General features: G+C 35.8%; 1 protein-coding gene across 1 annotated transcript in view; it reads left to right on the plus strand.

Annotated features, from left to right (window-relative positions):
• The window catches only part of LOC144963869 (parathyroid hormone/parathyroid hormone-related peptide receptor-like), a 25,769-nt gene that overhangs the window by 10,596 nt on the left and 173 nt on the right, over nucleotides 1-15,000 (plus strand). Inside the window, exons 3-8 of the mRNA XM_078897818.1 lie at nucleotides 4,397-4,553; nucleotides 5,925-5,985; nucleotides 8,184-8,253; nucleotides 10,675-10,769; nucleotides 12,267-12,453; nucleotides 13,643-15,000. The exon at nucleotides 13,643-15,000 is cut by the window's right edge and continues 173 nt beyond it. Of these exons, the coding sequence (XP_078753944.1) occupies nucleotides 4,397-4,553; nucleotides 5,925-5,985; nucleotides 8,184-8,253; nucleotides 10,675-10,769; nucleotides 12,267-12,453; nucleotides 13,643-14,350 (1,278 nt within the window). The 3' untranslated portion in view covers nucleotides 14,351-15,000. The remainder of the gene's footprint in view (nucleotides 1-4,396; nucleotides 4,554-5,924; nucleotides 5,986-8,183; nucleotides 8,254-10,674; nucleotides 10,770-12,266; nucleotides 12,454-13,642) is intronic.

The following is a 15,000-nucleotide window of genomic DNA, read 5'->3' on the forward strand; positions in this document are numbered from 1 at the left end:
TTCTCACAACCAATTTTTACTGTCGGCTGTCGTTGGACTTTTATTCACCCTGCGCTTTTATTGTTTACAAATTGAAAACACACATTCCGACCTCAAACGTGAACACCATTACAATCAACAAAAGATTGTCTGTAAACGTGGTGGTCGACGTAAACAACATGTAATTGAAACAACAGTCCCGCGACGTCCAGTGAACTGTCATCGTTCAACTCGACCACCACAGACGTTAACAAAAATATTGACAAATGACACAAGACCAAGTCATGGAAATCATAACATTTGTATTGGCCATATTAACGCACAGTCATCGAGAAACAAGACATTCGATATAATCGATGTCATAGATCAACACGATATCGATATTCTATATATAACTGAATCATGGTTGCGTCAGTTCGGTGATGAACCTATAATGAAAGAAATGACACCTCCCGGCTACAAGATGGAATCGTTCCCAAGAAATGGACGATCAGGAGGGGGGATCGCCATCATATACAAACACGCTCTTTCGTCTAAAATACAAAACAGGCCAATTTCGTTCAAAAGTTTCGAGTGTGTCCAAACCACATTGACCTACCCTCAAATTTCATTTTTAATCACTTGTATCTACAGACCACCCCCAAGCAAAAAGAACAAACTGAGACAGAATGATTTTGCTGACGAATTTTTAGATTTTGTATCAAAAGACACATCAAATAAGCGAAAGATTTATATCGGCGATTTTAATATTCAGTTTGATGTTGATCAGAATAGTCTCGTTAAAATTATAAAAAATATGCTGAATGAACATGGCCTCACTCAGTTAGTGACCTCTCCAACTCAAAGATTGGGGCACATCTTGGACTGGTTCATCATTGACACACCCTCGCTTGTTGAATCAATTAAAAATATCAAAAAAGAAATTTCAGACCACAATCTGATTCTGGCAACTCTCAAATGCATCAAAGAGAAAGCAAAGAAAGTCAAGATAGTGTCTAGGGATACCAAAAAAATAGACATTAGTTCCTTCAAAAACAATCTGTCAGAGGAACTAGGAAGAATGGATATACCATCAGCACAGAAAACAGACGAGGTACTGCGCAACGTCATCGACAGGCATGCGCCAAACACAACTAGAATAATAAATTCCAGGAAACCGTCTCCGTGGTTTAACCAGAGTGAAAAAACTGCCAAAAGGGAAAAAAGGAATGCAGAGGCATCGTGGAGAAAATCGGGCCTTGAGATTGACCGGCTGATATATATAGCAAAAAAGCATAAGTATAAAACCACCTGCAAAAGAGCAAAAAGAAACTATTATAACACAAAACTGTCATCAGTGAGGGACACTAAGGAATTTTTCTCTGTTTCAAAGGAACTTTTAGGGGAAGAAAAGGGCATGTGTCTACCCACTAATATCCCGGTAGAAAAGCAGCCGGATGCATTTTCAGATTTCTTTTCGGGAAAAATATCGAAAATTCGGAACAATTTGGACCTCGTGCAAAATGAAGATATAAATTTCCACCCTTTTTCGGGTTCACAGGGATTCTCTTGTTTTAAAGAAACAACTGAAGAAGAAATTTCTAAAATAATTTTTTCATCTTCCTCGAAGTCATGTGATTTAGATCCTTTACCAACTAATATTTTGAAATTATGTCTTCCTGAATTGTTACCTTGCATAACTTATATTATAAATCAGTCACTTATCTCAGGACAAGTCCCAGATATCTATAAACATGCAATTGTAAAGCCTCTCATAAAAAAGCAAAATCTCAATGTAAATGACCTTAGTAACTACCGTCCCGTCTCAAATCTGCCATTTCTTTCTAAAATCCTTGAAAAAGTTGTACTCAGACGTCTTTCACAACATCTCCATGAAAACAATCTATGGGAAAATTTTCAGTCAGCTTATCGTTCTTACCACAGCACAGAAACTGCTCTGTGCTGTGTTGCGAGTGATTTGCTTGATGTTTTAGATAAAGGTTCTGTTTCTCTTCTGACATTGTTAGACCTTTCGGCGGCGTTTGATACTATTGATCACGGTATTCTCATTAAACGACTTAATATAACCTTTGGCTTGTCTGGGACTGTCTTGCAGTGGTTTGAATCTTATTTAGATGGCAGAAAGCAACAGGTTATGATTTTAGATAAACTTTCTCGTCAACATACATTGTCTTTTGGTGTTCCTCAAGGCTCTGTTTTGGGTCCAATTCTTTTTGTTTTGTATACTTCTCCATTATCTAATGTCATCACTGGTCATGGGCTGCGCTATCATCTCTATGCAGATGATACGCAACTTTATGCTACTGATAAAACTAAAAATCTCGAAAATATTGTGAAACGTGTGGAAGAATGTGTGACGGATGTGAAAGAGTGGATGGATGCAAACAAGTTGAAAATGAATGAGTCAAAAACAGAAGTGATGATTGTGGGAAATAGAGGGCAGTTGAAGGTGAATGATGGTCTTGAGGTGTTGATTGGGGGTGAAAAGATCAAAGTTTCAAAGACTGTGAAAAATTTGGGTGTCTATTTTGATTCAGAAATGAAAATGTCAGCTCACATTTCTGCTCTCTGTAAATCTTTATACTTTCAATTGAAGAAAATCAGTTCGATCCGTCAGTATATTGCAATTGGAACATGTAAAACATTGGTTGTTTCCCTCATTTTTTCGAAACTAGACTATTGTAACTCGCTGCTTGTCAACTTGCCTCAGGCTTCTATTAAACAATTGCAACTACTGCAAAACAGTGCAGCAAGATTAGTTTTTGGCAAAAAAAAAATTTGATCATGCAACCCCTTTGTTGGCCTCTCTCCACTGGTTGCCCATTGAAAAGCGCACATATTACAAAGCAGCGTGTCTTGTTTATAAGTGTTTGGCTGGTATAGCACCGGCATATCTCACAGATCACGTGGTCATGTGTAAATTTGAAAATTACACTTTAAGATCATGTAATGACCAAACGAAAATTTCGGAAAAAAGATCAAGAACAAAATTTGGTGATAGATCGTTTGCTTGTTTCGGCCCCAAGATTTGGAATGAACTACCACGTGGTCTGAGGGAGTGCAAGTCTTTACCTACTTTTAAAAAGAATCTCAAGACACATTTTTACTGTATTTGTTTTTCTTGACTCTATATGAATCCTTGATTTGGCTATGAATTGTTATTGTTGTTATTATTTTATTTTTTTATTTTTTCACTTAAAATTGATATTTATATTGTAAAGTGCCCAGAGCTTGTGTTTTACACGAGAATGAGCGCTATATAAATGTGTATTATTATTATTATTATTATTATTAGTAGTAGTAGCAGTAATAGTAGTAGTAGTGGTGATAGTTAATTGTAATAGTTGTTATTGTTGTAATAATATTAAATGAGATTATGGTATAATTGTTTGTTATTGACAGCAGAAAGGTTTTGAGCCTGACACGTTCTGTGTTTTGTATATTTTTCTTATTCCAAGTTGTTAAATTCATTTTTGTTTATCACTACGTGTAGAATGAACACTGTGACAAAGCATTTCCATTGATTTGCAATGATGAATACCCTTCATAATTCATTTATTGCCTCAATAGGCAACAACCAAAAACATTGTTTCAGCAAAGTGAGTGGAGCAGGCACTAATGTTGATAACAACAAAAAATGAAGTGTGTAGAAAAGTGCCATATAATACAATAGAGAGTAATCATTTACAAACCCTTCGCGGCGATGGAGGCCCGAAGCACGACAACTCCGCCTGGTCGGGGAGAGGGTAACGCTATTGTCAGAGCTATCCACCACTACTAAAAAAGTGATATCAAACTCTTAGGCATAGTGTTAAGTGATGGTTTTGCATCAACAATCTTAACCCTCTCCTTACCACACATAGGAAACAACAATGTTCTTCTGATTTCATTTTGTTATAGCTATAGCTATAAAAACTGGACACTGTGTTGCAGAGCTCATTTTTCGAAACAAAATATAGCATAGAACGTTTCTTTTCTGTTTGAAAAATCTATTTTTGTGTCGGGCGAGTGTGAAGTCCCGGATAAATTCTGAAAATATATGGTAAGGAGAGAGTTAACCCTCTCCTTACCAGCCATTTTCAGAATTTTCCCCAAATCTTCACACCCACCCAACACAAAAACAGACATTTCTAACTCAAACAGAAAAGCAACAAGTACATTCTATAAATAATGCTGTTCGACAATATGGGCTCTAATACAGAATGTCAAGTTTTTATAGCTATAGCAAAAAGAAAATTCAATCTGGATGAGAAAAGTGACAATTGCATCGTAACGAATGTTACGATTTCCCAATGGGTGGTAAGGAGAGGGTTAAGGTCCCAGTCACTGGCAGTTGATCATTATCATCATTTTGAAATATTTAGGTACAACGGGAGATATGTTTTATAAAATTTCTACGTCATTTCTCGTTCACCAGCACTGGGAATGCAAGCTACTCTTCACAATCTTCACGTATACAGTTCATGCTTGCAACATGTGGATATTCGCCGAGGCGCTTTACCTGAGCATGCTTGTATACTGGCCTCTGACCACGGAGAGGAGGGGAGTTCGACCCTATATTGTTCTTGGATGGAGTAAGTTTTGTTTTGTTAAAAAAAAAATGATGGTCTACGGTTCAATGAAATACTCACAAATTCTGCCCGAAACTCGTTGAACTTAACATATAAACAACACACAAGTCTTTGTGTGACTTGTGACGTGTATAGTCTGTTTGAGAGAAAACATACACACATACATGCAAACATACTTAAGCACATACGTACATAAATACATACGCACGTACGCACGTGTATACATACATACATACATACATACATACATACATACATACATACGTACGTACCTACATACATACATACATACATACATACATACATACATACATACATACATACATACATACATACATACATACATACATACGTACGTACGTACCTACATACATACATACATACATACATACATACATACATATATACATACATACATACATACATACATACATACATACATACATACATACATACATACATACATACATACATACATACATACATACATACATACATACATACATATCGAAATTGTTTATTTCAGGAAATATACATGATAATGTAACAAGGGTAACATATTCATTGACATAATACCATTTCCTAAAATAATGTACAATGTATAGAGCTGGAGTATTAATTTGAACAGTGAAGTTTCAGACTCTGCCACAGAATGTCTCAGAGGTAATAATGATTTTAGTGTTGATGACGATGATAATGATGATGAATACGATGATGACGATGATGAAGATGATGATGATGATGATGATGATGATGATGATGATGATGATGATGATGATGATGATGATGATGACACATACATACATACATACATACATACATACATACATACATACATACATACATACATACATACATACATACATACATACATACATACATACATACATACATACATACATACATACATACACACATATATACATACATACATACATAAATACGTCTTAGAGTGAGATCACTTGGATTCTTCCTGGCCCTGACCGGAGTCCTTAGCTGTGAGGGAAACAGTTGAATTTATAGTATTAGTTTCTTGAGATGATATGAAGAGTACGAGGGAAAAACCACAGATGTCCATTTTTGAAATTTTTGTGACTGCCCTCTTTGAGTGATATCAGGGCATTAACTATAAACTTTCCCTTTATAAATAGAATTTACAACCATAAATCTTTAATGGTTGTAGTTTTTTTGTTCCGTGGAATTTAGACGCCTAACATCACTCAATCAAGGGGGCAGTCACGAAAATTTTAAAAACTGGACATCTGTGGTTTTTCCCTCGTACTCTTCATATTTTTTTTCCATGGAAATTACATCTTTGTTATGTACTGCAATATTATTTTGATTTTAAATATCATTGATCATTATTCATTTCAGCTTTACCATTGATCTTCATTGTACCGTGGGTGATTGTGAAGGCGCTTTATGAAAATACTTTGTGAGTGAATTTAGATGATAAATTATTATATTATCTATTGATTAAATATTTTTAAAAAACTTAAATATTATCTATTAAAATAAATAAATAAATAAATAAATAAATAAATAAATAAATAAATAAATAAATAAATAAATAAATAAATAAATAAATAAAATTCCCTTTATGCATCATCACTTATGGGAAAATTGTCTTTAGGGTCAATTCCAAGGGAAGACTGGAAAATCCTAGGAGTCAGCCGCAATGCAAATTTAGCTAGGGCGAGGTGACTTGCTCAAGGCCGCAAAGAGCAGGGTCGGGTAATCGAACTCGGTACCTTTCGGGTATAAGCAAAGGCCGTACCGCTGAGCCACGCTGTCCCTTTAGGCTGATGAAAGCAACTGAGTTAATTTTATGATTATTCATACACTAAAATAATCGATTTACAATTTAACTGTCGTACTCTGGAAAGATAAGTGTTTAAACACTTGACCAGGAAACGTGTCTCTCAAAAATCGATCGATTTAAATGACCCTGCAACGTTCGAACCACTGGGTCACCTCTACAACACTCAACACAAAGCTCTATGGTGAGGCTGAGGACCTAAAGCGGACCACAGACTTCATAGCAGATATCGGACTGCAGCCATAGATGTCCATCAGAGGAACGAAGAAGAAGAAGAAGAAGAAGAAGAAGAAGAAGAAGAAGAAGAAGAAGAAGATATGACCCTCATCTTGGCAAAAACTCTCGAGCCTTGCGGGGTCCCAGGTTTGAGAGGATTTTTTCTTCCAATTTCTAAGATGAAGTTCATTTAATAATTGATAATTTAAGGACGAGTGTTCTGTACAAAATTTTAAAAACGTTTTTCTCCAAAGTCCATCAGTTAAGTGTTTTATATTTAAAGAGATGAAATGAAAGTCAAGAGAAAAAAAATTGAGCTTTTATACAGCGCGATATCTTTAAACGTGCTCAAATTGCTTTACAATTGGCCCTGGCCAACAGCTGCACTTAACATGTAGGACGGAACATGACGCATGTTAGGCGATAATACAATGCTTTCGGGCCGAGACAACGCTGTTAACGGTCAGGTACTCATTTTACACATGAGTAAGGTGAGAGAATGTGAGTAAAGGGCCTTTTCCAAGGCCTCAACTATGCACCGAGCGAGGCTCGAACCCAGCACCTTCCGATCCGGAAGCGAGTGTCAGACCACAAGACCACATAGCCGCACTAAGAAGAAAAATTCGGAGCCTATGCATACATCTGAAGGAGAAAAAAGCGATTTGCTCTAGAGAATAGAAGCTGAAAATCCGAAAGTCCTACCGTATTCTTGCAGCGCTTGATAGATGGAAAGACGTAGATAGACTCTATGACAGACCTGTCTAATTCTACGAAAAATTCGTAGAGTTACGATATTGATTTGTGTCGCATTTTTGCCATTCCAAAATAGACGGAGAGAAAAATGATGTCTTCTAGGTTCAAGTTGATTTTTTTTTTTTAATTGGTGATTCAATATGAGTTGAAGACTTATGGGCATAATAGGCTTCAATAGTCGTGACGTCACTTCCCTCGTAAGGACGTATAGTAACTTAGCAACTGGTTCTAAGCTATCGGAACAATGGCGGACGCATCTTCGATGAGCATAAAGGTGAATCCAGAGAAGAAAATCACTATAAATCTGGCTGATCATATTTTGACTTTTAGACATTCTGATTAGACTACATGACATGTGAAAAAGTTCTAGCCAGCATGAATACTAAAGTGTACCTATTTTCTTTGCTTTTAGAACCAAGCTGCTCGTTGCTGGGCGGATGTGACATGATAATAATAATGAAATTTATTTATATTGCGCCCAATCCTCTATACAATAACGCTCTAGGCGCATAAAACATCAGACTTTTTCAATCCTATTGTGTGGCTTTTTCTTAGAAGATGGCGGAAACCAAATGCAAATATCTATAACGGTTTTAGAATAATAAGTCTTTGAAATTAGGGTCATCCTGTATTTTGGATTGTTTTATATGCGTCGTTGTTGCACATGAATATTGATGAACATACATTCTGCCGTCTGTTTAACAAAAACACAGTATGTTCTATTTGGTTAACATCGCATATACTGAGTTTTTAAAAACAACGGCAGAATACTAGTTGTTTCCATCAAGCCCCTCATTACAAGTTACGTAAGTCAGCCAGTGTAACTGCTTATTTATATTCAACAGTTGCTGGAATATACAACACAGTCCAAAGTATTACTGGATAATCAGAGGTTCTGGCATTTCAGTCGTCGGGGTGAGTAACTGGAAATCTTAAAGAAGAAGAAAAAAGAAGAAGAAGAAGAAGAAGAAGAAGAAGAGAAGAAGAAGAAAGAAGAAGAAGAGAAGAAGAAAGAAGAAGAAGAAGAAGAAAGAAGAAGGAAGAAGAAGAAGAAGAAGAAGAAAAGAGAAGAAGAAGAAGAAGAAGAAGAAGAAGAAGAAGAAGAAGAAGAAGAAGAAGAAGAAGAGAAGAAGAAGAAGAAGAAAGAAGAAGAAGAGAAGAAGGAAGAAGAAGAAGAAAGAAAGAAGAAGAAAAGAAAGAAGAAGAAAGAAGAAGAAGAAGAAGAAGAAGAAGAAGAAGAAGAAGAAGAAAGAAGAAGAAGAGAGAAGAAGAAGAAGAAGAAGAAGAAGAAAAGAAAGAAGAAGAAGAAGAAGAAGAAGAAGAAGAAGAAGAAGAAGAAGAAGAAGAAGAAGAAGAAGAAGAAGAGAAGAAGAAGAAGAAGAAGAAGAAGAAGAAGAAGAAGAAGAAGAAGAAGAAGAAGAAGAAAGAAGAAGAAGAAGAAGAAGAAGAAGAAGAAGAAGAAGAAGAAGAAGAAGAAGAAGAAGAAGAAGAAGAAGAAAGAAGAAGAAGAAGAAGAAGAAGAGAAGAAGAAGAAAGAAGAAGAAGAAGAAAAGAAGAAAGAAGAAGAAGAGAAGAAGAAGAAGAAGAAGAAGAAGAAGAAAGAAGAAGAAGAAGAAGAAGAAGAAGAAGAAGAAGAAAAGAAGAAGAAGAAGAAGAAGAAGAAGAAGAAGAAGAAGAAGAAGAAGAAGAAGAAGAAGAGAAGAAGAAGAAGAAGAAGAAGAAGAAGAAGAAGAAGAAGAGAGAAGAAGAAGAGAAGAAGAAAGAAGAAGAAGAAGAAGAAGAAGAAGAAGAAGAAGAAGAAGAAGAAGAAGAAGAAGAAGAGAAGAAGAAGAAGAGAAGAAGAAAGAAGAAGAAGAAGAAGAAGAAGAAGAAGAAGAAGAAGAAGAAGAAGAAGAAGAGAAGAAGAAGAAGAAGAAGAAGAAGAAGAAGAAGAAGAAGAAGAAGAAGAAGAAGAAGAAGAAGAAGAAGAAGAAGAAGAAGAAGAAGAAGGAAGAAGAAGAAGAAGAAGAAGAAGAAGAAAGAAGAAGAAGAAGAAGAAGAAGAAGAAAGAAGAAGAAGAGAAGAAGAAGAAGAAAGAAGAAGAAGAAGAAGAAGAAGAAGAAGAGAAGAAGAAGAAGAAGAAGAAGAAGAAGAAGAAGAAGAAGAAGAAGAAGAAGAAGAAGAAGAAGAAGAAGAAGAAGAAGAAGAAGAAGAAGAAGAAGAAGAAGAAGAAGAAGAAAGAAGAAGAAGAAGAAGAAGAAGAAGAAGAAGAAGAAGAAGGAAGAGAAGAGAGAAGAAGAAGAAGAAGAAGAAGAAGAAGAAGAAGGAAGAAAAGAAGAAGAAAGAAGAAGAAGAAGAAGAGAAGAAGAAGAAGAAGAAGAAGAAGAAGAAGAAGAAAGAAGAAGAAGAAGAAGAAGAAAAGAAGAAAAAGAGAAGAAGAAGAAGAAAAGAAGAGAAGAAGAAGAAGAAGAAGAAGAAAAGAAGAAGAAGAAGAAGAAGAAGAAAAGAAGAAGAAGAAGAAGAAGAAGAAAAGAAGAAGAAAGAAGAAGAAGAGAGAAGAAGAAGAAGAGAAGAAGAAGAAGAAGAAGAAGAAGAAGAAGAAGAAGAAGAAGAAGAAGAAGGGGGGCTTATTAGAAATAAAAAGGCGTTTAGCATTGATTGGTTACTGTGTGATGACGAAGGAGGAAGGGAGATAGATAGATAGGTAGATAGATCGATCGATCTATAGATAGATAGATAGATAGGTAGATAGATAGATAAATAGATCGATAGAAAGATAGATAGGTTGATAGATAGATAGATAGATAGATAGATAGATAGATAGATAGATAGATATATAGATAGATAGATAAAAAGATAGATAGGTAGATAGATAGATAAATAGATAGATAGAAAGATAGATAGGTAGATAGATAGATAAATAGATAGATAGATAGATAGATAGATAGATAGATAGATAGATAGATAAATAGATGGATAGATAGATGGATGGATGGATGGATGGATGGATGGATAGATAGATAGATAGATAAATATATAGATAGATGGATAGATAGATGATAGATAGATGGATGGATGGATGGATGGATGGATGGATGGATAGATAGATTGATTTAAATAATCGATTGGGGAGGGGGAGAAAGAGGAGAAATATAAGACCCTTGAAGACATAATCACTGAGAGTGAAATAATGCTCACCCGGCGATAAGACTAAAAGTGAATTGTGTTCACTACTCACAAGAATGACTGGATCAAGATCATGACAGGGTCATATTTTACCATTCCAACAAATCAATGAATGTCTGTACAACTTATCTGGAAAATTAACTAAAAGCGTATCATGCATTGTCTCCCCAGATCAACTTTTTAATGTTTCTGAACATATTCCGGAAGCTATTCTTGAAGTTAAGACAAACTACTCAGATCGGAGCCAATGGGAATTCAAAATATCGGTGAGTAGTGAGTAGGTATAAAGAGCAATTAACGGATTCGCGAGGTCCATGATTATGACCTTTAATACCATTGAATTAAAACGATATTTTGGTGAAAGTAATTTGTCCTTCAGAGCCATGGGTCCATGAAGCCGCAATTTTATCCCGATTTCTAAAGCGTGGAAAGACAAAGCAATTGCCTGCTATTCTATGGATAGGACGCTAGTCTATCGCAAATTACGTTCCAACGAGTTTAACAGATGCAGTTACTCATTCACTGCTAATTGGGGAGGGGGTGGAAAGGTGGGGAGGGGGGGGGGGGGGGGCGGGGTAGCGGGGTGTGGCGGGTCAGATAAAATTATTAACTGCATCCGGGATCGATCTTGATCCCTTTGCGTGTGAATCGAGTGCTCTTCCATCGCAGCTATCGGGACCCCCTTTATGAATAACATAGACATATGTGACCCACCGTCTCAAAGCGGTATAATGACGGGATGAGTTAGCTGCTGGAAATTGAATGCATAACCACAAAAATATGACACTTGGGGTTATTTCTGGTGGTCATCATCAATCAGCTTGGCGCTCCAACCGAACCCTCTCCACAGCATCTGGGGAGCAGACTCTTGCGATTAGTGCAGCTGGGCCCGTCATGATATTCTGTCTTCTTGGCATCCACATGTACACACAATCTGGTCTCAGCCAAGCCCCCCACTTTTTCATGTTTCCAATTGTTCTCCCAAGTTTTGCCCGTGGTGAATAAATAACGTTCTTAACATTGCAAAAGACCCAAAGATCGTATTTCTTATTTTTCTAATTCTAAATTCACGTTTAAGAGTCCGTTTCATCCGGGCATAATAATAATAAATAATAATAATAATGATAATAATAATCATAATAATAATAATAATAATAATAATAATAATAATAATAATAATAATAATAATAATAATAATAATAATAATGATAATAATAATAATAATTTATACAGCGCCTATCCCATCTACAAACAGCTCCAGGCGCCTTTCCAATACAAACATCCAAGCTACAATAACAGATCATATACAAAACATGCTTAAGACTTTCACATCATGAAAAAATAATCCATAAACGGAAACTGGTTTTAATCAATCTAAGAGGAGTGATTTTTCAAAACTCATAAACTCCATTTTCCCCATTTTGAGGTATTGAAGAATATTTCCTCTAAAATGTATCATTCGGTCTCTCATTTTATTAGTGGTTCTCCCTAAATTGCATTATCGGACTATAAACGTTTAGTTTAAAAGCTCACAACATCCGCCAGCCGGATATAACATACCAACACCACATAACTATGTGCAACCTTAAAGGTTTTTATAGTCTGATAAATGCAATTTATTGATAATTACTGATTAAAATCGCTGGCCAAAAACAATATAATAATAAAGACCCTAGTAACGTCAATTTCATACTCCTATATGTATACTGGTTAAAATGATCTAATCTTTTAATTTTATTACTTATTTTATTTTATTTGAACAGGAAACTGGCCAAATTCATTTTGGTGTTGATTCCGTTGTTTGGCGTGATGTACATCGTGTTTTACGTGGCTGTGCCCTCCAATTTTACAGAGGAAGACTTCAACCTGGCATACATGTATTTGGAGATGACGTACAATTCATTTCAAGGTTTTCTGCTGGCCTTTTTATTTTGTTTCCTTAATGAGGAAGTGAGTAGCCCAAAATAATTCATTCTTTTCCACCCTAAACCCATTCAACCCTAACACCGACTATATCCGTAGTTTGCCCGGGTTTCTTTTACCTCATGCCTATTTATTACATTTTTATGAGACAAATTATAGGCGTAGTATCAAAGCTGATGTTTTTAGTTTTTTTTATATGTTAATTAATGATAGTTAAATAAAACTATCTATGTAAATGCTAATTTTTAATAAACTTTTTCCAATATTGAAAAGTAGAAAATATATCTAGGATTGATTGAGTTAAATCTTTTCCCTTTCAATCTTGTATACATTTCACAATTTTGCCACAATTTTAGGTCATAATGAGTTGGAGGAAGAAGGGAGAATGATAAAGATTATGTAAATTTCATTTTATTCTCTCCCCAATATTGGAAAATCCTAATTGGCGTTCAAGAATTTTAAAAAACAATCCAACAAAAGCCGACACGAAAAATGAATGGCGATTCGAAGGTAAGAAATAGCATAGGTTTTGATTAATTCTTTTGTGCTTTAAAGTTAATCTATTACAGTTCTAATTGGCAAATATGGCAAAAGAGAAAACAAATAATAGCCCTCAAATAGTACAGAAAATTGTCGTTACATTTCTTTCTACAGAGATCACCCGTTACGCAAGGCGACCGTATCCGAATAATCTTGAGCTGTCACCCCCCCCCCCCCCCCCCCTCCCGCACACACTTTACATTAAAAAATTACCGGTCATAAGAACACATCAAGTCTTCCACAGAATAATGACCCGATTTGAAATCCTCTACTTCGGGTATATAGATAGTATGAAGATGACGTCACTCAGGTCTTTGTTATTGCTTTTTGCCATCCGCGTTTATGATTAATTCTCACTAAAATGTATTAACCAGACTATAAACTTTAAGGTTAACATAGTTTTGTGTGTTGGTCCATTATACCTCCGGATGGCAATGTGTTGAGCTTCTTAGCCAAACGCATACTATATATATAAACAAAGTCACTCACATTGTTTTCCCCGAGACAATTGTTTCTATGCTTTTTTCGCCGAGACAAATGTACCTACAAGTACCCACCAACACTCATATATATATATATATATATATATATATATATATATATATATATATATATATATATATATATATATGAGTGTTGGTGGGTACTTAAATTTCTTTCACTTCATTATTTCCAGGTTCATACAGAAATCAGGAGGGCATGGTATCGATACAATAATCGTCGTAAAGCCCAGGCAAGCTTTGAAAAGTCCCATAACAGTTCAACAGGAAAAAACTATTCGATAAAAATAAGAAATTTCTCTTGTTCTAAATCCCAAAGAAGTAAGATGAAAGTCAAATCAAAGGCGAAAACTGAAAGTATGTTTCTTGAGCTGGGAGCAACGGACATGCGTGGTTATTCCTCTAACCCCGATGGGGCCGTCAGTTCTACAACTTTTACGGGAAATTCAGACGAAATGCCCCTTGACCTAGAATTCAATGATACGGAACAAGCTCTCCTTCCTGAAAAATGGGAAAATGAAAACTGTCCTTTGCAGAAAATAAATGGAATAAATGAAGATGGGATTGTTTACCGTCACTCATTAGGTTACTCAAAAATATCACAGGAACTACCCCGAGAGAATACAGGACCGGAAGATTTGTCACAACAATCTACTTCCTGTGTGGGAATGCAAAGCAGACAAATCATTTGTGAAGTGGCAGATTCTATTATATACGATTTGTCGATGAAACACAATTTAAGTATTGAGAAAATTCCAGATCTTAAAACTCACCTGTTGGTGACCAAAGAGGTTAGAAACACTTTGATCACTAATGAGAGAAAGTGTAAAAGCTGGTCCCTGTTCCAGAACAAGAGGAAAAAATTCAAAAATTGTTCCCTTTAAAAATCTAAAGAGCCACCCCCCCCCCTCCTCAAAGACTAAGGTCTTTATATAATCATGATAAATTAATTGAACTGGTCAACTTCTACACTTCTTATATTACATCCGTTATCCACCGCCATGGATTTTGTCGAGCCTTGCTCCTTAGTAGTCCTTCAGAACCATTGGGCCCATGTAGCCAGATTCTATAACGCTTTACCGGCAATAGCAATTGTTCGCTACCATTTGGACAGGACGCTTATCTATCGCAAAGTCCGTTCCGCCAAATCTTTCTAGAATTAGCTACCTCATCATTGGTGTGTAGATAGAAAACCATCTCGACTTCACTCGGGATTGATCCATTCCCTTTGCATGTGAAGCGAGTGCTCTACCAACTGATATGTGGGAAAACTTGGTCGAGCACCGGGTGTCTTAATTCTGATAAGTACAAAATATACAAACTCATGATTTGACTTTAATTTTAGAAACTCTGTCCCAAGCTTGCTACAAAAATCAGGATAGTAGGATAATCCTAGTTAAATCATTGCCATATCGTTTTCTATCTATATTTAAGGTCAATTTTAAACACAAAGTCACTCTTTGCAGAATTTCTATTTTTTTGTCAGAGACGACGTGCACTTGTTTGCAGGTCTGATAACCAAATTCTTTGTGGG

The sequence above is a fragment of the Berghia stephanieae genome, chromosome 2 (genome assembly GCF_034508935.2).
Source record: "Berghia stephanieae isolate SIO BIC M18660-M18661 chromosome 2, UCSD_Bste_1.3, whole genome shotgun sequence".
Lineage (NCBI taxonomy): Eukaryota > Metazoa > Mollusca > Gastropoda > Nudibranchia > Aeolidiidae > Berghia > Berghia stephanieae.